The sequence below is a fragment of the Mus caroli genome, chromosome 3 (assembly GCF_900094665.2).
Source record: "Mus caroli chromosome 3, CAROLI_EIJ_v1.1, whole genome shotgun sequence".
In the NCBI taxonomy this organism is placed as follows: domain Eukaryota; kingdom Metazoa; phylum Chordata; class Mammalia; order Rodentia; family Muridae; genus Mus; species Mus caroli.
In genome coordinates this window covers 58,722,371-58,748,309 of record NC_034572.1, presented here as the reverse complement: position 1 = coordinate 58,748,309, position 25,939 = coordinate 58,722,371, and the positions used below count along the sequence as shown (strand labels likewise).

At 40.2% G+C, this 25,939-nt stretch overlaps 1 protein-coding gene across 4 annotated transcripts in view; it reads right to left on the bottom strand.

The window, feature by feature from the left end:
* The window catches only part of Kcnab1 (potassium voltage-gated channel subfamily A member regulatory beta subunit 1), a 420,837-nt gene that overhangs the window by 270,766 nt on the left and 124,132 nt on the right, over nucleotides 1-25,939 (bottom strand). The window contains exon 1 of one of the 4 annotated variants that reach the window (XM_021157441.2): nucleotides 1,494-2,623. The exons of 2 other annotated variants lie outside the window; for them this stretch is intronic. In XM_021157441.2, the coding sequence (XP_021013100.1) occupies nucleotides 1,494-1,714 (221 nt within the window). In that variant the 5' untranslated portion in view covers nucleotides 1,715-2,623. Of the gene's footprint in view, nucleotides 1-1,493; nucleotides 2,624-25,939 lie in introns of those variants that run through there. One more of the 4 variants, XM_021157437.2, reaches the window with a different exon arrangement.

The following is a 25,939-nucleotide window of genomic DNA, read 5'->3' as shown; positions in this document are numbered from 1 at the left end:
GTTTATTGTTCTCTCAAACTCTGCAGGTCCCCATTGGAGCCACCTCACCCTGGTGTGTCTTGCTCTTGGACTCTGTCCAGGAGGCAACAGCTTATCTCCCCCAGCAGCTTAGCTATTGGCCCAGCAGCACCTACCATGCCCAGGACTAAGGCTACATCTGTGCCGCAGCAGCTACACAGAAACTGCCAGAGCACTAGAGACTGGGGTCTCATTTGGAGATGTCATTGTATGGGGCCGTCTGTCCATCAGAAAAGCAAAGGAAAGTAGAGGGCTCACAATGCTGACACTTGAAGGGAGTGGACCACAGTCAGGGGGTTCATTTGGTGGCTTGCCCTCACCCGGCAGTTGTGGCCCAGAGCTACTCCTCTGGCTGGCTTCCCAGTCTGTTGACAGGTTTTCTTTCTCAGTGGCTTGAAAACATCAGAAGGACAAGAAGACTTGCTGTTGCAATGGGAGGCTTCCCTTAAATCTGCAGATAAACTTTCATCAAGGCCAACTTTTCTAGAGAAGTTTAATGGCTTACTTCATACAGACAGCACAATCTTAAACGTACAGTATTTTAATTGTCCGGAGTTCATCCATCTTATCCTAAAATCTGGTCTCTAGCAAATGAGGGAGAGAAAAAAGGAAAGCAATGACCAGTTACACCTGCAAATGAGAATAGCCGAAGACCTCCGAGGATGTGTCAGCTGCTGCTCTTCTTTGGGTCCCTAAACACTGAGAAGTGCAGAGGAACTAGAGCTGGACTACAGAGTCCATGTCCAGAGTGCTGACGCAAAGCAAACATAATGAAGTGGCAGGGATCGCATTATGGAACGGAGAACTGTTTTTACTACAGGAAGATTTCTATCTATGAAAACAATGAATTCCTTGTGATACAGGAGACAGGGACACAGACATTCACGGGCACTGAAAAGCTGATCCCCTGTATTTAACAACAGTCACACTTCATTCATTTCAGGCAGTAATTTAGATTTCAGTACAGCAGTGTTCAGTCTCTAATTTACCGCTGTAGGTGTTTCTTGTTACCACAAACCTTCCTTAAGAGCTGGGCTTAGCATGTTGCCTCGGTCTCTCAAAGGGAAGAGTGTAGCGTGGGATGGGAAACTATTCTGAAAAGCGTAAGCGTAGAATCGACAGCCTGTGCATCAAGCAGGACAAACACTTCTGCTCTTGACAAACTGTCCTAGTAGAAAAGAGTTTCTAGCTCTAAGGTGTGTTTTCTCCGCTCTCTGGAACTCATTATGGTCCTAAGGTGTTCGTAACATTTAGAATATACAAAATGGGCCACATCTTAAAGATCGCACTCATGCATGCACAGCAGCTTGGTCCTTTTCAGCTCTCCCCCCACAAAAGGCTAATTTCAAAGCAAACACCTGAGAATTCTAAATTAAGCAAACCAGCGCTGAGTTAAGTCACTTTCAAACAGGAAGAACTGCCTGGCTGAACCGTCAAAGAACACAGAAACCCCGGGCAGAGGGACCTCACCATACCTATATTTCATGCCAGTCTGCTTTGCGGTGGACTCTTTGAGAGAAATGTGATGCTGAGGGGTGAAGGTCCCCAGGCTGCGAGCGATGATAGCGACAGTGCGGAATTTGGCCCGGGCTGCGTTCACCACATTGGGGGCGGTGGAGCTCTGCTTGCTCAGAAGTCGGTCCTCACCATTTCGACTCTTCAAATTGTGCTCTGTGCAGGCTATGGAGACTTGCATTGCTTCCCAGGACAGAGCAAGGTCCTCTCAGAACCCCACAGCACAGGCAGTCGGCAGAGGGTGAGCAGTTGGGGGGATTTCAGCTCTCTTTTAACCCCTCTTGCCCCCCTTCCTGGATGCCTTCAGAGGAGTCCCAGCAGCTGACTTCAGAACCCACACAGTGGCAGAAGAGGCTGAGGGGCAGGACAGAGTCCCCGGGACCCAAAGAAGTAAACAGCCAAGCTGGAAGTTGTCTCGGCAGCTGGAGCGCGAATCAGCCTCTCCAATCTTCCCAGGCTGTGATCTCGGCTGATTAAACAGCCCGATCCATGTGGTCAGGAGGCTGGTGCAGAAGCCTAGAGCTGAGCATTCATGGTGACTGCACACAGCCCTGCCTGGAGCCAGTCCGAGGTGCCTGAATGCAGAGGGCTGGTTTCTGGGCGCTGGCTCAAAGCAACGCAGGCATACCGCAAGATGCGCTGCTAGCACCCTCTGGATCACAGGCAGGAGGCTCAACTGGAGAGGAGCATCCCAAGAAGCAGCTAACAGCAAGCAGGGCCCCGCGGACCCGTGGTCTCCATCTACTATGCCTGCCAACTACCTCCCTCCTGGGCTTAGGAGAATGCGGAGGTGGAGGCTTCTCAAGACCCCTCCCCACTCATCCTCGGGCAAAAGCTGGGTCTCCTGAGCCAGCACTTACTTGGTTAGCGACTGCATAGAAGAGCTGGGAGGTCCCTTTAAGGAGCGCCTTGCCTTTGTGTGCAGTTGGAGGAAAGATCACTGTGACCACTCCTTACTGGAACAGGACTGGGAGGGCTGTTCCATCAGGGGGCTCTGCCTAGATGCCACCCAATTTTGCTGCAGCTCAAGAGTTGAGATGGGGAAGGCTGAGTGGGGTGCTCTGAGAACAGCACACTACTGATTAACACGTGAATACTCTTCTGACTTGCTGGAACACAGCTTGGAATTCAGCTATTAGCCTCGTCAGGGTTCATATCCCCTCTGCATGTTATTTCTTATGCAGATAAGTTAGAAGTTTCCTGAAAAGCCACAGTGCAGTCTGGATGGAGTGGGGTCTGCTAACGTACTACAAATTTATTTAAAATACCAGAGACATCTGGAATGCTGCAGGGAGCAATGGGTCCTCCCCACTGGAGGATACAGGTGGGGGTAGGTGCAATGGGGGAGAAACAGGTCAGGAAAGTAACAGGATCCATATATACTGTCATGGCCACAGGGATGGGCAGCAAGAAGTTCTGTGAGCTGAGCCTGAACCCATATAAGATGCATTTCTTGTCTGGCTGGATGTTCCATTCAGAGCAACTGCTCAAGAAACGTGCTCAGACCAAACTATCAATTAGTTGATAATTTATCTCTCCATTTGAAGTATGAGAAAAATAACTCGTTCTATGAATTTAGTTAAATTATAGCTTCTCCAAAAGCTTCTTTCTAAATGTGATTCCTAACAGACCCCACTGTCAAGGAAGGAGAAACAACAAACGCTATTTGTGAATCCATCTCTGTATTTGGCAATAGAGATCAATATGGAGGGGAATTTAGGAAGCTGTGTCTCAGTTCGTAAGGAGCAGGCAATCTGGGTGGGAAGGACAAAGCATTCGGTCTTCAGAGACTGATAATGTTGAAAATCATACTCTATGTGTCCACGGGAGTGGTACCCATGCTAAGCACAACAGAATGAAAAAAGAATGAATTTCAGGAGCCTGGAGAACATTTCTTCATTTCGATCCATTACCACACTTCAGTGGAGCTTCTCTTATAATCTGACTTGGCTACTGGGACACATGACAATGTCCAGAGTTTCAGGAAGCCCACGAAGACTCAGCAGCCCTCCCAAAGGTATGGAATCCCCTGTGGCAGGACCCATGGTTCTGATCTGATTATCAGGAGTACAGGGAAGCATGTTCACGGATGACATACCCTGCCTGTATAAATTAATAAATAAAACAGCTGCTCTGGCCACTTCTGCCCAAGCAAATGAAGCTGCAGAAGTGAAATCCTCAAGGAGACTCTGCTTGTGTTGAGATCCACTCAAGATATTATTAGTCTTAACAACTTTGAACCTGAAGATAAGATTTAAACCACATTGTGGAATCAAATTCTTGACCCTCTATATATTTTCACTCTTTCCCTTAGGAAAATCAGTATGTTAATTAACAGAGGATATTTAGGGTGAGTGAGGGTGGAAGGGTTAAGTGGGCACCTCTTCTTTTCACCCAGGCAGGAATACTGGGACATACCTTTCTTTAATCTTTGGAATAAACAGTGGGTAGAGAGGAAGCAGATCATAGGAACCTTTATTTTTGCACACTAAGCCAGCTCATCGGAGATGATCAACGTGAATCGGGAAAGCAGTCAAAATGAGAAGAGGAAGAAGTGGGAGGAATCAAAAGAGCTTTTAGAAAAGGAAAGTGGGGAAAAAGCAGGCCTGGAACAATGGAGGGAGGTGATGCCCTTCAGACCCGAGGCGGGTCAGGAACCAGGGACTTCAACTTGGCCACTGGCTTTGGGAGAGGGAAGGTGGGCAGGGGTTCAGCTGAGAGTGCTGCTGACTTTATAGGACGGACTAAGAGGCCTGGATATATTAACTAGTGTGGTGTTTAGCTTTATTAAAGGGCTAGCAGAGAAATGCCAAAAAGCACAGCGTAGCCTAGATCAGGGAAAAGGTTATCTGAACAAGACATACAAGGCAGAGCATTTCTGACCCTAATAGGACCACACAGAGTGCTTGCTTGGTCTATGGCAGGTGCTCAATCTATAAGTAATTGAGATGTGATGAGGAAATAACGAAGAGGGAGAGGGGAAGGTGAGTTGGATGGGGGAGATGCCTTTTCCTGGATAAACTCCATTCTTTAAAAACAACCACCAAAGAAAATCCTGTGCATTCACTTGGAAGCTCAGCCAGTTATACTGAAAAGGAGTGAATGGTAGCCCCACAGTTTCCTCTGCTCCTCTTGAGTGTGGTCCAGTGTTCCAGCCTTTGGGCCATGCCTTATAGAGAATCAAAGATCTGAGGCCAGAGGATGCTCACAGTGCAGGCTTCTTTCTTGTTGACCACAGTGAGCCTTTCATCTCTGATAGCACACAGGCACTCTGACAGGCAAGCAGCAGCCCCATAGTTTTCCCAGACATCCTCATACTTCCAAGAATTAAGGGAGCAGTCGCTCTCAGGAGCCTGGAAGCTAAATAACAGTTGGCTGTAGAGTGCCCATTCCTAATAAGTTTGCTAGCAGGCCACATGCTAATTAAGCTGGGGAAGTTGGGCTTGCAATGTGTGTTCCTTCACTGTCACACACTATGAGAATTTCAGGCTTAAATAGACACACAAACCTGCATATAGATAGATTTGCATAGATACACACATATATATGTATAGATATAGTTATGGGCTAGATTATCTCATCCCAAACTTCATGTATAGAGGCCCTGTCTTCGCTGCCGTGTGTCAGAATGTGACTGTATTTGGAGACAGTCTTTAAGACATCACAAGTATAACGAGGCCATAAGTTTGAGCACCAACCTAATATGACACATGTCCTTATAATAAGAACCAGGGCCAGACACATGAAGACACAGAACAGAGGACCATTTACCAGTCCAGGGCAGAGTCCTTAGAAGAGGCCAAGCTTGCTACTATGATCTCAGACTTTCAGTCCATAGAACTAAGAGAAAATAATTTTTTTCTCATGTAGCTATTCAGCTTCAAGTACATTATTACGTAAGGATGCATTAATACACACAGGAAATATAATTTATATCTATAGTAATGTTCATAAGAAACTATTGGAACATACTAACCTTTAAGCGTCTAAATGTCATTATTAGTCACAATGAATGTCATTAGATATACTCCACACATCCCAAGCTGTCATTAATGTTCTATAGGAGAATGGTGAGTTCCAGCCCAGCCTGAGTGACCACAGCATACCTCTGTCATAAAAACCAAAAGGTAGACAGCAATCTATAGATCTGCTCTCTAGGAAGGCCTGCTAAAATGTGCCCTGGAGAAAGACCCACATGCAACCCCTTTATTCTGCTTCATAAAGTCATGCAAAGTTCTATGTGGTTGCTCTTTTTGTTTTTTAACTAGCAAACATTAATTATAAAAAGAAGTAAGTGTCATCGTAAGTATATGTGACATAGTGTGGTAACAGTCACCTCCAAACACCCTTTAACTGCCTCTCTCCCACTCCCCATCCTTTCTGCTTTCATGTTATATGAAACAAGTCTCTATTGGAGTAGTAGCAGCTGTTAGGCACATTTAGTCATTTCCCTTGGGTCTACTGATCTCCTTTGCTTATTGATTTTCCTTTGAAGGGCTTGCTCATATTCCCTAAGACGGGAATCAGAGACATCCTTAAGCAGTGGAGAGAGCAGCACACCAGTAGACAAAGCCCAGTCATGACATCTCACCTGTAACTTAGGAGTAGCCTTCAGCTTCCTCTCACTCCTTTGCTTCAGCTGAAGCACTTGTGGGGGTGGGGTGGGGTGTGTGTCTACATATCTTTATTTTGAAGACCTTTTGCTGCTTGTGTTCTGTAGATATCATGACTATATCCCTAAAGTCATATAGCACAAGACTAAATTACTGTATACTCTTTAGTTTGGCTAAGATCTCAATGGGTTCCTATTTATTACCTAGAACCAACCATATTGGGTCTTGGTAATAGTGATATTTAGATGCAGATTACAGGATGTAAAATTTGTATCCCAGGGCTTTTTGTTTTCATGGTCCTCTCAATGTTCCTAGAACCACCCTGGAGACTTAACAACAGATGTGCAAGTTGCAGCTAAGCATGAGGCTCCTTCTTCCTCTGCCTCTTCCCTTTCCTTTGCTACTGAACAGGATGCTTATATTCTTGGAACCTTGGTTTCCTCACAGAGGCATAGTGACATAAGGATGTGGCTCTCCAGAGGCGCTGCCCAATAGGAACTGCATTCTCTGGTTGAGGAAGCACTCATTCCAGATGACACAGGCAGAGTTCGGTTGTAACTGAAGAAGCCTTCCTCTGGACTGCTGTGCATATATAGCTCCTCACTTGAGAAGGATTTCACATACCTCCTCCTTTGAACACAGCTTAAAAAGAAATCCAATTACCATCATGAGTGCTAGACATAAAATCAATTTAGAAAGTCTAAATATCAACTTAAAAAATACTTTGTGACTGTGTATTCTTATCCTATTGCTGTAAAAAGTTCCCTATTACCCAGAAAAATTTTGGTTTACTCAATTTCTTCCCAGTGAAGTCAGAACCAAATTTTTTTTTTTACTGGTTTCGCTTACAACTTATGGTTTATGTTCCATTTGAAGGCACAGCCAGCAGGAGCCAGGAAACATTCAACCATGGAGCTAGGCAAAATTGAGAGTTATCCAAAACAGAAAAGAATCTGCTAATATCAGAGGCATTTTAAACATGCACACGTACAGATGGCGAGCTGCTTCCTGTGCCTGTAATTTATTACTTATTATATTCTCACAATTTTACCCTGCCACAAGAATGATCATGATCCCATAGGTATATTGACACAGCCTTTACAATGGCAAATAAATCAGGCACTAGACGTACAGATGGCTTTTCTGATGAGAAGAAACTTCTAGGTGTCTACCCTTCAGCTTTCCTAGAAGAATATACTTACAAACAACTGAACAGGACACTCAGAGCAAATCCATTTTCATACTCCAGACTCTATTCCAGAAACAAAGCCCAGTGAACCAAAGGATGGACCAAGCAGTAGCCCTGGGAAGCAAAGCAAGGGCTTGGACATGAGAGCTGAGTATTCTGTTACTGTACTTCATTCCCCCGCTGGCAATTAACACTTAAATACATCCATAGCAGCTGGCAATTATTTCCCGAATTCAGAATATTCTGAAATATATGAGCCACAAATTCTAATCATTTTCATGAATGTTCACACAGGAAACATGGTACTCCAGTATTAGATAGAAAGAGTTGTGGTGAGATGGGAAATTCACAATTCAGCTGATTTTGCTTTGCCATTTCTTGGTAGGTGATTTCTCACAGTTTTTCAGGAAAACAGAAACTTGTAGTCTTCCTGTCTTTATGAATGTTACCTTTCTTCCAAATAATTATCCATTACCATAATTTCTACTATTGGTTATATTAGCATCAGACAATCTAAAATATGTGCTGTGTCTTTTGTTAAAAGCTTTTCTTGAGAGGTTTAATTTACAGAGAAATTAATTTCAAAAATAGAGTTATTATATATAATACAATCCACAATAAAATCAACCAAATGGCACATTGCTATTTCATGTACTACAAAGTGCTTAATTAATTATGCCATGAGGCATATGGTTAATTTTCAAGTAATTAAAAATGTTTTTAGTTTTAGACTCCTTCTCCACATAAATCACCATTTTATGAACTTAAAATAAAAATATAAAGGAAATAAATTATTTATAACAGTATTCTAAAATGTGTTCACATTTAGACTTCAAGTTTCTGATCTAATGCTCGGAGTTGTAGTATCCACACCTTTCTTCTAACATATTTGTGTTTTGGAAGCAACACTGTTTAAAAGAACATCCAGCTGAGGTTTCTCCCCACTAGTTGTTGGAGCTAACTCTCAAAGTGTTCCAGTGCACATCTGTGAGCAATGGTGACCACAGCATCCCAACAGCTGGCCCACAGCAAGTAAAGCTTACAATTTCAAAAAGGGAAAAATGGTTCAGAGAATTGATGAACTATTATGTTTAAGAAAGGATATTATAGACCCTTATACTATGGCAATTTATATCTGAAATATTCCAAGCTGAATGGAAGAAGAACATCCTGTTTCTTTTATGTTCTGGGCATTGTGGTAAAAGCTTCCATGCCCATTAACTTAGTTCAGAGGAAAGAGAAAATAAGCTATTGTTAGTCAGTTCAATCAGCTGAGAATTAGGTGTTGTTTGGGTGATTACATGAGCATTCATAATCCATCTTGTAATGATGAGAGAGGGAGAGTATTTGCCAGCATGTGCTTGACTCTAGATTTGATCCTGAAGTCTCCTTATACAACACAAAATAACTATCTGAAGTACGTGATATGCAGTAGTATATCTCTTAAAACCTACAAGGAATTGAATCCCTGCGGAATCTCCCACAGAAAGCCATCTTTACAAGATGAAGCTGAAAAAAAATTCAACCTCCAAAATGTAACTGAGACAAACATCACTGGTTCAATTTAAGTTTGTTCATCTGCTTAGAACAAGAAAATCTATTATTACACACCTCTTTTTTATCTCATAATAGTAATACATTTTGTAAAGAGTCTACTGATCTGTTTTTATTCTATTCATTTTTTTTTGAAACGGAAATCTCATAAAACAAAAAGATCTAAGATTTTATGGGATCATTTTTTATTTGATTTTGCTCCTTTGGCAGGCTGAGAAAGGTTAGTGCAGGGGACCCGGTTTAGTCTCTCACTACATTTAAAATGAAAGTTATCCTGAATACACAGTTGCTTAAGCCTTCTCTCACCTCAGACTCAATAGGATTGCTATTCAAAAAAAAAATAAAAAAATAAAAAAGACAGGAAAATATCAATGACAAAACTAGAAAAACAATTAACTTTATCCCTTTTCTTTCCTTCCTTTTCTTTTATTTCTTTCTGTCCTTCCTTCCTTCCTTCCTTCCTTCCTTCCTTCCTTCCTTCCTTCCTTCCTTCTTTCCTTCCTTCCTTCTTTCTCTTCCTTCCTTTCTCATGTGTGTGTGTGTGTGTGTGTGTGTGTGTGTGTGCATGCACACAATGTTGGATAAGTTCATAACAATATAACTAATAGTGAAAGTATAAAATCCAATGTTAAGCTCCACAGCTTCACAATAGTTATTATAACTGTGTAGATGTTCACTGAGATGCAAAGTCTTTGGGTCTGGCTAATCTCACTGTGTAATGCTTTTTATTTGAAACTTCATTACAATAAAGTTTTAATTTTTTTTTAAAAAAGGGTAATATGGGAAGACATGTTAGTAGAGATTCAAACTGGGACAACCATTATGGAAAATCCTTGACAAATCATAACATGAAAAACAACTTTGTTGCTGAACTAATAGCCAAAAGAATTACATCAAAATTTTGGAGAGCTCTATGCATGCCCATGGTCATTGCAGTATTATTGGCAAAAGCCAAGATACATAAGCAACCTAAGTGCCCATGAGTGGATGAAGAAGTAAAGACGCTATGGAATACATGCCATGGAATATCATCAAGTCTGAAATAGTAATGTTTGCCAGAATATGGGTAAAACCAGAGAGCTTTGAGCTCAATTAAATAAGCAAGGTGCAGAAAGACACATGTTAGGAACTCATTTTCATGTGGATGTAAAATCAGCATAGCACATAAAGCTGTGACAAGAGAAGAGTTTATGTATTCAGACTTCCAACAGGAAGGAATGGAGGGATTGGAGGAAAAAGAGAAAAAGGTAAAGAAAGGAAGGAAGGAAGGAAGGAAGGAAGGAAGGAAGAATGAATCTATCTAGCTATGTTAATTAGCATGGCCATAGTGATGATATTATATCTTGGTATGTACATGTATCAAATCATTAAGTGATATATATATATATATATATATATATACACACACACACACATATATAACACATACATTTATTAATTTGTCAATTATACTGCAAAAAAAACTGAAAAAAAGGAAAACAAATAACTCACCCACTACTATGAAACTTGTTTCCTGCTGAGACTGAATTACCATCCAGATATTCAAACTCATGCTGAACAGCCTAATGAACCACTTATATAGTTACATTAAAAACAAGTTCCTACCTTAAAGAGAAAACAACCTCTCAGTTATGTTCAATCAAGTATCATATTTTCTGAGGTTTTTCACAAGGCTTACCTTTTGTAAGCAAAATTTAAAGTTATTTATCTATCCTATAATTATGCCAAGTATTTACAGGAAATTTTGGAATATATATATAAATGATCTCAAGGTTACATAAATCCTAGTCAAAGCACTGAGTGAGATAGGCATAGAAAGAAAGGAGAAATGCCAATTTTCAAGGAGACTTAAAATCATCCTGGTCAATAATTCTTAGTTTGGTATTTTCTGCTTTCACACACAGGCCTGTAGTTGTTATTAATATTTCTGTTATTGTTGGACCCAGCTGAGCATCTTTCAAGGTTTTTATCAGTTACTTCATGCTATCAGCTTTATTTGTTCTTTTCTTTTTTTGGTCTTCAAATTTCTTTTTTTGTACATTTAAATTACTTTATTTATTTATATTTCAGTCGTTGCCTCTCCTCAGTCCCCCCTCATACAGTTTCTCATCCCAGTCCTTTTTCCCCTTGCCTCTGAGAGGGTGTCCCCCAGGACCCACCTTCCCTGGGGCTCAGTCTATGGAGGATTAAGTGCATCTTCTTCCCACCGAGGCCATACCAGGCAGACCTCTACTGTATATGTGCCAGAAGCCTCAGACTGACCAGTGTGTCCTCTTGGTTGGTGGCTCAGTCTCTTGGAGCTCTCTGGGGTCTGAGTAAGTTGAGAGTCATTTTTTTATATATTATCATTTCTATTTGGTATTGACATCATTTATTATTACTTGCTACTCAGCTGACTAGCTTTATGTGTTGATGAGATAGGAAGGTGGAAGATTCAGCATCCTTGTATGTGGATTCCTAGCTGGGAGTATGCAGGCATGCATGACCAGCTGGCCAGTATGAATCAGATCAAATGCAGCTGATATGTTCTTTAGAGGAAAAGGGAGAGACCCATGTAGGCTGGGGCATTTAAATAAACAATAGTGGGATCAGAAAATATCTGGATAGTGAGGACAGAAAGGAACTAGGGAGAGAGAGAGAGAGAGAGAGAGAGAGAGAGAGAGAGAGAGAGAGAGAGAGAGAGAGAGAGAGCAAGCAAGGCGATGCCAGGGGAAAAACAGCTTCCATGGGGATGTTGCGAGTCTTGCTGGGGAATGTTCAGTGCATTTGTTATGCAGCATCGTTGGAAAGATGATTTCTATAGTACACAGTGCAGAACAAAGTCTGTATACACCAAGCGTCAGTAGAGGACAGTCTGGAATAAGAGGAAGACTACAACTTCTCTCTCAGAGCACACATGTGAGTACAGAGAAAAGTTCTTCAGGGCTTTTGGTGAGGTTGGGAGTGTAAGCTGAATTTCAGGTAAATAAGATTGGAAGCTATGTGTAGGTGGTTTGGGGCAGGAGGGCCGTGGGAGATGACAGGAGTTGGTTGGCCATTAAGGTACAACCTGCTGAAGAGATTAGGATGCTTCTCCTAATCCTAGCAGGATGGAGAAATGCTCACTAGGCATGGTAATCTGATAAGAAGTTGGAATATATATATATGTATATATATATATATATATATATATATATATATATATATATGTATATATATATCTTAGGAACTTATTTTTGATAGAAGCAAAAATGTTACCAGTAGTTAGCCATAGGTGGTAGGATCATAGGTAATTTTTGTTTCTTTTATTTTGGTCATAAATGATGTTCTGCTGTGAGCACATATTACTTTTATATTATGGAACACAAAATGTGATGCCCAGAAAGCAAGAAATGATGCCAGAAATAATCATGAGCCAGAGGACACACGTATCCTGTAGGGAGAAGCAGTGACTTTGCTTGCTTCACAGCATTTGGGGTAAACAGCACTAGGCAGACTCAGTTTACTATTCAACAAACAAACCTCCAGGTATGAACTATCCAGAATACAACTACTGAGCTCTGTCAGCTAACACGAGGAATAACTTCATAAGCCAAATAACTATTTCCTTGAATCTTCATAGATCTGCTAGGGATTTGTGCCAGCAGCATAGGCGAGGAACGTTCTGATCCATTGAGAACAGCAGTAAATATGGAACATTAAAATAATTTTGATAACAAAGATTTAATGACACTCTTCAATATTTGACCTCTCCTATATCTGGAAGAGAACCGGCAAGAACCCAGAGTTAGTCAAATCAATGTGAGTTGAGTTCCCTAAGAAAGCAGGGCATGTCTTGGTCTAACACAGCTGCTCAGAGAAGTGAGTTATAAATTTCCATAAACTGAAGAAATCAGCTACAGCTGACAGAGAAAAACTTGGGTGTCTCCCATACAGAAGTTGAAGCACAATGCTACCATCTCTGAGACATCTGTAACAACAGTGTGTTTTCTTCAGTATTCTGCTTCTATCCCTTGCTTATTCTCCTTATTGTCTTCTATGTAATTTTGTAGTCATAACATAAGATAAGGTGGGATTAATATAACCTGGTGTTTCTGTGTGTAGTCCTTAAGATCTTGAGAAAGCAGTAGGAATGAGGAATGCATTGGGAAAGCAGAAGGAATTTGAGCTGAGATTAAATGTGTAATACTCAAGGGGGAGAAAAAACAACCCTGAAGCTTTGACTTAATCTGATGACTGAATTTAATGGAGAAGTCGTCAGCTATTACTGCTAGAGCTATCAGAAATGGTACACACTTGGCGAGGTAAGCTGTGGCTTAAACAGTAGGTGTTTATTCTCATAGTTCTGGAGGCCAAGAAGTGAAAAATCAAGGTGTCAACAAGGCAGACTCCCTCCAAAGGCTTTTCTAATATCTGGTGGCAGGCAACACTTCTCGTGACTGCATGCCTCTAATGTCTGTGACTGCCTTGCCACAGTGCTTTGATGTATCATGGGTCCTTATCATTCAATTTAGGCGTACTTGAGTAAACTTATCTCAAGATCATTATCTCAATTACATCCTCAAAGAGTTTTCCTTTCAAGTAAAGACTTGAAATACTGAGATGTTATATCAGTATATCAGATATATGTAGTTATATCTTTTGAGGGCCTAAGATGTAGCTGTCAGTTTGCAGAAAACATGGTCAAGGAGGAGAGAGGAAGAGGAAAGAAGGCATGAGACAAAACCAAGGACCTAGACTTTCTGGTTTGAGTAGAGAAAAATGGAAGGCTTAAGCAAGTTGCTCCCAATCATACAGAGAGACATGGCCTGGCCTGGAGCACAGATGGGAACAGCTCATAGGTGAGAGTGTTCTCTATAAAGAACTAGCAGAAAAGCTAAAAAATAAGCTAAGTTCCCACAGGTCAAATAGGGACAGCGAGTACTGTTCATGCCACATGCAGATGTTCTTTAACTAAGGACAGGAATACTGGGTGTGGGGAGACACCCATATGAAAGTATCTGTAACCTTAGTGAGGATGGATTACAGCTTCCTTAGAGAGGTAACGTTTTATTCTAGGGTGGTGAGAAAATGGGGCATGGACTATTTGGAAGGTAGAATTACCACTAAGACTAATAAGATGACTACAAAGCAAACAGGAGATAAGTTGTGAGCCATGCAAGTGGTGGAGGAAATACCAGTGGCTGATAAAGTGCCCAGGGGAGGGGTGTTTGCCTTTGTTTCAATCCCATCCTAATCAAAAGCAATGATATTTTCACATAAATGCCTTTCTTATTAGTAATCGGTTAGGCCATCATGTCCACAGAAGTAAATACTGGAGTTGTCTAACTAGTGAGTGGTCCAGAATTGGAGTGTCTCAGATATGGGTATAGAAGATTTCAGTTATGGAACAGAAAAAGACACCACATCATTTAAAAAGATGCTTTAAATAAAGACAACTTGAGGAAAAAGACCTACTCAGCAGAGTGGTCCTGTGGACAAGGTGATTCAGCCTCTAAAGTAAAATCACAGTTCTGAGAAAAATGATCCTAAGCAAGATTTCAGGGTAAGAAACTATTCTAGCCTAATACCAAGAGACACAAAGCCATGTATGTTGGCATCCTTTGTAATGTCAGCACTCAGAAGACAGAGGCAGGAGGATTGGGAATCCTAGATCAATATGAGATATAGGGTCTCAAAACAAAATAACATTGCCAAACAGATTCAAAACTCAGGTTGTTGCAATGTTTAAATTCATAAGTGTATAGAAGGTATAGGGAACAGATGGGGGAGTCCATAGCACAGTGGCCATGTTCTATATTTTAGCATAATTGATTGAGTTTCTATATGAAGTAGGTTGTGTTAAATTAAGCCATATTCTAATCCTGGAACAATCACTAAGAAAATAATTCATAGGAATAATTTTTAAAAGTAATATAATATTCAGCATAAAATAAGATAAAAGGAGCAGAATAATAAAAAAGAAGGTTTAAGAAAACAAATTGCAGCATAGTAAATGATAATTGAACCATATCAAAAGTTAAATATAAATGGTCTAAATGAAAAGGCAAAGATTGAAAGGCTGAAATAAAGGAAGATATGGCTACATAAGAGACATGATTTAAATTAAAAGAAAAAGTAAATTGAAATAAAATTATTGAAAAGCAATCTCATGAAATAGCCATAAAAGAGCTCCAATGATTTCATTACTATTGAAGAAAATAGACTTCAAGAATTATTAAAGTAAAAGGACATCAAAAAGGATAAAAACAGAACAGTCAGCACATCAGTAAAACACACTAACTGTCAACAGATCCATTTGGACCCATGTTTCAGGACCCATCATGGCTGAAGGATGTGGGAGAGCAAAGCCTTTATCAGACAGCAGCTGGGAGTGAGAAAGGTATACAGAAGGAGCCAGGTATGTGACTTGCCCTTTAAATACCTACCTTCTTACCTCTGCCCCGTGCAGTGTGAACTCAATGGATAAACCCATTGGTAAAATTAGACTCATGTCCCAATCACCTGTCAATCAACTGTGCCATCAGGTGATGACCAAGCATTTCAAAACATGAGCTTTTAGAGGAAACATTGCTTATCGAAACCATTAGGTACTCTTCAGTATAAATGCAAAACCCTTTACAGGCCTAGGAACATGCAGCAAAGCACATGCCGTGCAAGCCTGGTGCCCTGAGTTGGTATTCCCAGAACCCATATCCAAACCAGGCACAGTAGTACACACATGTGTACTGCCTGTACCCTCCTGTGGGGTACAGGAATTAGAAATTGAGGAATCTCCAGAAGATCACAGGAATAATTCAACAGATACACAAATCACTTTTAATAAAGTCAAATACCCATTAAGGATAAAAATATTTTTCCAAATGAGGTCTAAAATAAAACTTTAACCTAAAGAGATCACGAGTTGTGGGTTAAATATGAAAAGTGTTTTATAAGCTCACACATTTGAACCCTGGGTCTTCAGCTAGTGGCATTATTTGAGACCAACATAAAATCTTAGGAGCCTTACAAGAGGTAATTGGTCTTGAGATTTTATAATCTGATTCCATTTCCTGTTCACCTCCCAGTTTCTGATTTCAGATGTAATGTGGTTAGAAAGATTCCCCTTCCTGCTGCTATGCCCTTCCTATCTGCGGCAATCCCTTCCCTACCATGATGAAAGGTCCACTCAAACTCTAACACATCAGAAATTCCTCCTCTCTCAAATTGCTTCTTGCCAGGTATTTGGTCACAGCAAATACTACAGAAAGTACAGAGCAAATACTACAGAAAGTTGTTTCTGACAAGTGGGGCTTGTCAACTGACCATGTGGTTGGTAAGAGGAATGTGACAAGCTTGGAACTGCATACTAGAAAAGCTTCACTGTGCTCTAATTAGAGATCAATGGGCCATTCTGGTGGGAGTTTGGAAGACCAGACTGCCAAGAGATGTCTGGGCAGGGGGTCCTGGTCCATGAGGTTTGAGAAAAAACAAGTTCTCCAACCAGGAACTAGGCTGGAAGCCACTCACATATTGTGGTAGAGAATCTAACTTTATACTGACTACCATCTTTGGTGGAGAAAGCTTCAAGATAGCTTAGCATTTTGAGCATGGTTGCTTCTCACTGCTCCTATCCAGGTCTACAGGGTGAGAGAGCAACACACAGAGTAAAACACTTTTAAAAAGGTGAAGTGTTATGTGGAAAGTGTGTGAGAAAGTTTGAGGCAGTGTACAAGAGTCACACAGAAGATAGAACACTGATAACTATTAAAGAAAAACCTCATTGTTTTTGCCAGTGCAATAGAAAAGATGCCCTGAAGGCAAGACACTCATCAAAGACTCCAACTTGTGAATATAAAAACTTTCTAGAGAGGAGAAAGCCTGAACTGAGACTGCCACAGAAGGGGTTCCCTACTTTTCAAAAGGAAACACCTTGGAAGGGGATTTGGATTCAGCTACCCAGATGTACAGCATTCTACAGCTGAGGTCTAAGGAGGACAAACTCCATCTCAAACAGCACTTGGCAGCAGCATCAGTCAGTACTGGTTTTGCAGGCATGAAAGATGCAACACTGGTGTGTGTGTGTGTGTGTGTGTGTGTGTGTGTGTGTGTGATGGGGTCTTGCTCTAGGGCTCCAGGCAACCTTTAATGCCAATCTGTGTGGGAAAGTGTTGGTGTCCCTGCAAGGTGTTCATTGAGAGGGGGGCCATGGAAGTTAAGTCTCTGTTGTAATGGAAACTGTTTTAGTTAGGGTACTCTAGAGGGGATAGAACCAAAAAAGATGAATATTTGTATATGTATACACACATATATGTACTTATATTCTCTCTATATTATAAATTATATAAATACATAAAAACATAAATATATTTTAGAGTTTATATGATAGCCTAAAATAGTAGCAACAGAAGAATCACACCTGAGAGCTGAGAACCCAGTAGTAACTTCTCCTTGAGGTTAAATGCCTCAATGGATAGTCACACAATAGCAGTCTCTCACTGGGAGGCAATAATAGTTACTCATTTATAAGATGTGTTGCTCAGTAATTCCACCCTGGTTCCATATGGTTCCAGGATCCCAGAAGATTCTTGGAGAGCCACTGGTCTCTAGTCTACCTTGAAAGCTTAGAAACACTGGGTCTGCAGCAGCATCAGAAAGTCAACGAGAATGAAGGTCAGGCAAGAAAACATGGGATTGTCTTCCTTTTGACCTAGCCATGTCATCTGGGAGTGCTAGCAGAAGGTGCCACCACAATCAGGTGAACTTTACCAAATCCAGCAGAGCAGTCAGTATTGTTCTTCAAATGAGTCTCCCTATTCAGATGGTTCCGATTTGTGGTAAGTTGACAATGAACCAGAATAGAGACTTAAAGATGCTGGAGGTTACTAGAATCATCTGCTGATATATAACAGAGCTGGGTCAATGGAGAAGCTGTGCACACCTCCAGCTTAGGTGGGATCATTACAATTCAGATACCACCCTCTTTGAGTATTGGCAGTGAAAAGTTGCTGCAGGGGAGATAATCCTATTTTGCAGATGTGCACACTGGTTGGTTCCAATGTTTCAGTGTATAGATGTATCGGCATACCCATACATGTATGGGCAACACTAACTGGATTTGTGATTATATATATATATATGAATGAAGGCATTAAATTTTAAATTGGGGGAGATATGTTTTAGGAGACACAGGAAGAGTTGGAGAAGAAACTGAGAGGTAAATATGATTGCATTTCTCTGTATACATGATTAGGATTCTCAATTCTCAAAAATAAAGATGATTGAATGGAGGGGCATTTGTCTGTGTGGGTAGGAGTGGAATGTTGCAGTTGGAAAATATGTGAAATGTCCTCCATAGGCTGATATGTTTGAATACTTGGTTTTCAGTAGATGATGCTCTAAAGAAAGGTTATGGACTCTTATTTGGTGGAGTCTTATGGAAGAAGTGAGTGATTGGAAGTGGGTCCTGATGTTTTTCATTCCCTGTCGACTCCCTGCTTCCTGATTTGAGATTCAGTGTTAACCATCCAGCTCCTGCTGATATGCCTTACACACCATGTCTTCCTACCATGAGGACAGGGTTGTACTGGCTTCTAACATGGACAGAGAAAGTCTCCCTGACAGCAAAGAACAAAGTAGCTAATAAATCATGCAGGAACACGAAGTAACTGGCATCATTTGGAATAATAAAACAGAATGGATGCTTTTTCTCTAGGATGAGATAAGGACACCTTGCCATCCATATTCAATACTGTAGATGTCTGCCACCAGAAAACTGAACAGAAATTAAAGACATACACTAGAAAGAAAATAAAACTCCCTTTATTTAAAACTGAAATGACTATGACTAGAAAATCCAGATGTGCATTTGGATTTTCTACTAAATTTACTAGAAAAGCCAGGCAGATGTCTCAGGCCTATATTTCTACTACTTATGAGGCTGAGGTAGGAGGATCGACATGAGCTTGATACTAGCCAGTGTTACACAGCAAGATCTATTTCAAAACAAAACAGAGGAAAGCAAAACAGAATTGAAACCCATTAGAGCCATGTGGAGGTGCTTGCCTATAGTCCCAGGGTTGGGAAGCACAGGTAGGAGGTGTACATTTGAGGCCAGCCTAAGCGCATCATGAGTTTCAGAGTGGCTGGAGTTACACACCAAGATTTCTCCAAAACCAGAGCAAAACAAAGCAACACATATCACTAAAGCTAATAAACCAGTTTAAGAAGGCCCCAGAGGATGAAATCAATATATACAATCATGTTTCATACACTAGCCTTGAGTGACACAGAAACAAAATTTAAAACAAACAAACAAACAAACAAACAAACAAACAGCGATAGTCATAGCAGCATCAAAAAGCACAAAGTACTTGGATAGAAGTTTAACAAATTTAGGTCCTGTATACTCAACACTACAACACACAGCTGTGTAATTAAAGACATATGAACAGTGTTTGTAGAAGAGTTAATATTGTCAAGATGGCAATCCTCTTTAACCTGATCCAGAAATTCAGTGCATTGTCTATGAAGCCACAGCAGACTTCATTGTAAAAATTGACACGACAGTACTAAAATTTGTGTGGAAATGCAACAATAATAACAAAACTTAAATGGACGACTTGAAAAGAATAAAGTTGTTATTAAGAAAACTTACCACACACATTCATAGTAATGAAGAACTGTGGTTTTGCAAATGACAAGTATATACAGAAAAGAGAAGAAAAGGAGGTTGAAAGTGTATCCTGTGCTTTCTCACCAACTGACATGACAGCGGTGCCTGGACACGTCACCTGAGGAGGGAGTCATCTCTGAAAAAAATACTATGTGAAAATGTCACAGTGAAATTTATTGTTTTATATGATAAATATAACCTAATACTAAAAGTAGAAAAATGGCACTGGGACAACTAGATATATTCATGCATCAGAAATAAAAACAATCAATAAATAGAACTCAGGTTCTCACCTCGAATATCACACTGAAAGGAACTCACAAACTCATAGTCAGAGAATGAAATTTAGCACTCCAAAACATAGTTCTGTAATGCTATAATATCTAAGGTACAGCCTATGAAAGAAACAAAAGATAAATGGATTTCTTAAAAGTAACTATTTTACCTGAAAATACATCACTATGAAAATTAAAAGATAAACTGAACTGGGTAAAAAAATTTGAAATGATTGTTGTGATGAGGGTCTTCATCTACAATACTCAAAGAGCACTAATAAACTTTAGGTACAACCAGACTGAAAAAGTGGGGAATAGATCAAACTACTTTAATAGAGATGTTACTAAAGAAAATAAATGGCTAATAAGTTCTGAGAAGAGGCTGAGCCTTGCTAGTCCTGAGGACATAAATTAAACTCATTATGGGACAACCCTCCACACTCAATAGAACATCTATCATACACAAATTCCACCATGAATTAGGATGTAGATAAATGAGAAGCCTTTGTTTTTGGTAGGAATGCAGAATAATATAATCACCCTAGAAAATAGCTTGGCAACCTCCTTCCACATGTAACAAAAAGTATCCTCTGTCCAAGGATTTTCACTTGTATGTGTGAGAAAGATGTACATGACTGTTCCTAATAGTATTAATTACAACAAACATCAATAAATTATCAAATCGACCATCACATTGTAAGTCAGTAGAAATGCCTCTTTCTGGAATTCAATTCAACTATAAAAATTAATAAGTTGTTGACACATTCTATGTGAATTATCATCAAAAACTCACACTAAAGCAGTTAGATAAAACACTATATACATTACACTAGTCACTCATGGTAAAATGATATTTCAGTGGTAGACTGCATGTGTAATTGTGGTTCCCCAATATTACAATAGAGATGAAAAGTTCATATTACCTAGTGACATCATAGCTATGATAATGTTCCAGTAGGGAATGATATATTTTTGGTGATGTTGTTGTAAACAGCTTTCTGTGGGAACAGTTATAAAAAAGTATTGCCCAGGGATGGGGATCTAACTCTATGGCACATGCTTGCCTAATATTCATGAGGTTCTGAGTCTTATCTGCAGCAAAGAAAGAATGAATATTAACAGTAACAAAAAGTATAGTACAATGATGTATAGTAGGGGGTGGTAGTAAACAACTGTTAATGATGTATGTATGTGTGTATATAAATATAAATGTATGTGTATATATATATATATATACATATATTGTATTTTATCATTATTCAAAGTATATTCCTTCTGCTTACAAAATGTTGACTTACAAGTTTATGTGTGCTATGCTGACAGCCTTGTATTCGGATGTTACCCATCTACTGATTATAAGGGTCCATGCACAGACACTGAACTTTGCCATTTAGTTTGTATTCATATACTCTACAATGACCACATGAAATTGTCTCTAACCACAACTCTTGGAACATATTAAGAATAAACTATCATGACTGTAATTTTACATTTATGACATGTATCAAGAAGGAACATTTATAGAGACAGAAATGAGATTAGCGGTTGCCTAGGGCTGGAAATATGAATAGGGATTAATGGAAAATGGACATAGAATTTTTGAGGTTATGGGAACGCTATAAACTTAAAGTGGAATTCATTTATGGTTGTACAATTCCATAATTTACTAACATTATTGATTTGTACATTCATTTTAGATGGATTTTATGACACATAAATTATATTTCCATAAAACTGTTGAAAACTCTACAGGAAAACAAAGCATGACTTTTTTGAGAAAGATTTGCTTTTTACAACCCACAGAGCAAAGGTTGGAAGTCAGATTAAAGATTTATTACCATAGCAGATGAAGGCAAAGAGTATGGGAAGTCCCTGAAAGGAGTTTCATGGCAGGGTGAGAGAACAACATGCTTCATTGATTTAAGTGTCCTTCAAAAGGACCTATGTATTTTCCATCACGAAGCTGAGCTGCTAGAATCTGCATCTTGGCCAAAGGAATTCAAGGGCTTCCAGAGAAGCCTACAGAGGTGGCATGGTGTTGGGTCAGGAATGGTGGGCAGGGACTACGAAGCAATAGCTGCAGACACTGTCAGTTGCCCACAGTGTGGAGTGAATTGCAATTGACACAAACAGGACCTGTAGAGGGAATCTCTGAAATGAGGCAAAAATAAACCCTTCCTGAAGTTGTGCCAAGTTCTTTTCACAGTGATTAAAAAGTCTGACCAGCACACCCAAAGCTCCTACTTTGGTAATGAGTGAGATTCTGTTTAACAGGAAGATTGGGGTTGTTTGCTTATTTAGATATGTGGCTTAAAGCAAGATGAGGACCATCAAATAAACAAAAACAAAAACAAACAAAACCTCTCCTTTTGCCACTAATTAGTTCATATTTTGTATGGAGCTGGGAGTATTGTGTGACTTTTGGCCTCACACTGTCTAGGCTGCCCAGCTAGGAGAAACATTCTATGTTCCCTATTAGATCATTTTTCTGAGTCTACGGTGGAGCCGGAGCCACTTTATCAGATCAGGAGTCTCTTGGGTGGACAAGGTGTCAGACAAAACACCTGGCACTCTTTTTCTCACCGAGTCTTACATTTCACTTATGAAACACTGGGAACTAGGAAGATGCTGGTAGCATCCCTCAGTCACTAGATCCCAATGGTGCTTTCTCTGGGTTACTCCTCAGCTGGTACCACCACTCAGGCCTAGGGCTTCATCACAGCAGGGTAGCACATCGTAGTAATAGGACTGTGGTAGAAGCCTCCATGTGGAGAAAAGAGAGAGAAGGTATTTGGATTCTTAATGTTTCTGGCTCAGGACTTTTCATTTTAACTGTGTAGGAGGAAGTTATTAAATGCTACTTTAGGTAAATGAGAAAATATGTTCCTTGCAGCAAGTGACTGGCTGATTTTAATTTCCCTGTAATCATTTTTAATCGTTAACTGTCTTCTGAAATTCAAAAGGTTGCCGTGTGGAGGAGGGAGGACATTCAGGTGTATTGTTACATAGGAGAGAAACAGGACCAAAGAGAACTGGCAGCTGTCAGGATGGCTGCCTAATAAGGACTTGGTGGTAATGTGGGCTGCTCAGCAGTACATCAGGCTGCCTACCTGCAGATTAGGTGAATTTGCTGTCACTGGGCATACTCAAATCACTGTTCAGGACTGGATGTTAAAGTCAAACAGGAAATTAGGGAGAATTTGCTTCTTTTAGTGGTAGCTGGACCCTTGTAGGTAATGGGAGACATCAAAGTCCTAAGATGGCATGGATCTATTCTCTGGGGCTCTCCAGTTCTCTGTCTTCTGAAACAGCATCCTGTAGTTCAAGTTAGAGATCTTAGTCCCAAATTCCTGGTGCATATGCATGTGGCCTACCCTAGTCAGTGAGAGTAATCCATTTCCCAGATTATGGTAAGTGGCTCAGGCATGGTCATATGGTTCAGTAATATTGAAAGTGATATCTTTTATTGGAAAAGAGAAATGCTTGCTCTATTGGACTTGAGATTAGACTAAAGCCTTCTGGGGCTATCGTAAGAAGGATCTGCTTGGGTACGAGAGGAAGTCATTAGGGTGACCACATATTCTAGGACACAGTATTCTCCCTCACTGAGGAGGGGCTGTCTTCATTCTGCCATTCTGATGCTGCAGTGATTTAGCTATTTGGGTTCCATGTCCTCTGATTTTAGGGCTATAAGCCTGAACTTGTCTCTTTAATGAAGACGTACTTAGTTTTTTATGTCTCCCATTCAAATTCCCAGGAGAATCCTGAATGTCATTTCATACTTATAGGTCACAAGCAGCTGGCCAGGAAAAGGCAGGGTAATCACAAGTTCAAGGCTACCTAGACTGCAAGCTCTAGGACAGCTGAGGCTACATAGTATGACCTGTTATATAAGTGATAAAGCAGTTCCCCTACGGAAAGAATCTGATAGTGCAATTTGTGTGATATAAACCACACAATAAACTGTAGCCGTAATGCTTGACCTTGAAAGGACCATCTTTGTTGGTGGATGTAGTTCCTTGTTAACATGGCTGGGTAATGAACTATTGAGCTCAATTTAGTGAGAATGTACCATGAGCACAGAAGGACAGGGGGCTTGCTACAAACTTCTTGATGCAGAAGCTATCCTCGGACTGGGGCTTTGGACCCCAAGCAAGCAAGCAAGCAAGCAAGCAATTCTAGACCCCTTCACAGATGATGTCCAAGTTCTCATTAGGGTTTATTTAAAACTTCCCTTTTGATCATCCTGTGTGTATTTAGATTAGATTAAGATGATGGGTTAAGATTGCTAAAGAATGTAGCTGATCAGAAAACCTCATACATACTCTCCTACCCATTACCATGTTTGTTTGTTTGTTTATTTATTTATTTATTTATTTATTTACAAAATTGTTATTATAGTGCAAAATGTCTCACATAGATTCATGTATCTAAACATAGATACTGGTTCTGCTTTGGGGATTATGGGGACTTTTAGGACATAAAGTCTAGTTGGAAGATATAGGACACTAATGGTCATAATCCAACTCTGGCACCGTTATAGAGCTCTCTGCTTTCTGACCAAATGGAACAAGCACATTGCTACAGCCACAGATGGAACTTCAGTCTCCTCTTCTCTTTCCCCCCTCCCCCACCATAGAGTGTATCACCTAAAATCATGAACCAAAGTCAGCTTTGTCTCTTTCCAGTTGCTTCTGCTAGATATTTCGTGTAATAGAAATAAAAGCAATTAAAACAGAAAACTGGTGTCAGGAGTTGTGTCATTTCTGTAAGAGACCTGAATGTGTGGCTTATGGACTTTTGGAACTGGTTCATGGAAAGGATGTAGAAGACATTGGAACTGTGGCCTCCCTAGAATGATATCAGGAGAAGTTCATGGGCTACTCAGATGGGAATTTGGAAGAGAAGAATGGTGACAGGAAGAACCATTCTTACTGGAGGAATGTCTCATGTAGCCTGTACTAACCTCAAACTTGCTATCTAGTTAAGGATGCGCTTATATTCACAATTTTCCTACCTCTATCTCCTTCACAGGATTACAGGGTACATTACCAAAACAAATTAGAAATCCTATGAGGTTTTAGAGCAGAATATGGACAATCAGGATTTGACTAGAGGTCATCATTTTACATTACATTCCAATAACGAATCAGGCTATATTCTGACTGTTTGGAGTTTAACTACTATTTTTTTCCCTTGAGGAGGAGGAGGAGGAGGCAGAGGAGGGGGAGGAAAATTTAAGACAATTTAATATCCAAGCTACTGCATGACTACTGCTTGCTGTCTTTATATGGACTGACAATGAGAATTGTGGGTGAAAAGCAGAGATGTACATTGTGATGAGCAAAGGAGCTTGGACATATCAAAAAGTTTAAGACATAGTGAATGTTATAAACATTAAGAGGTTAAGCACCAGTGTAGAGACACCATGAAACAACTTTGCAGGGGGAGACGAGAGAGGACAGGACCACATCGATCCAAGCTGTAGGAAACAAGACTATAACTGAAAATGTACTAAAGTTTTTCATTTAAAAAGTGAGTGCTTGAGACCTGATGGTAGATGCTTTTAATCCCCAAACTCAGGAATTAGTGGTAGGTGGAGCTCTGTAAGTTTGAGGCCAGCTTTGTCATTATAGTGAATTCTAGGCTAGCCAAGGGGATATAGGGAGACCTTATCTCACAAAAACAAAAGAGGATGTAACAGGATCCTGAGAGGATAAAGCCTTCCAGGCATGTTATCAGAACTGCCTTAGGAAATGTTCTACAAGGTTCTGCCATGAGGATGCTCAGAGACAAAAATGGTAGCTGAAACAAAAGGGGGAAACCACCTCAAGTCATGTATGCTGCAGGCAACAATGCAGTTGAAATAGTGTTATCAAAGCCCATTGGAACTCAGAGATGCCAACCACATCCTGTAGACAAATGTGGAGACAGAAGTTCAATGTTTGCCCTACAGTATTGCATTCTCTCTGGTTCATTCTTTACTTCCTATCCTCTTTTTCTCCTTTTTTTTTTTTTTTTTTTTTTTTTTTTTTTTTTATAGTTGTGAGTTTTCCACTGTGTTTAGCTTCAGTTTTGATTTTATAAATGTTCGTAGCTAAGAGTTTGCCTTGAGCTGGGCGTGGTAGCGCATGCCTTTAAT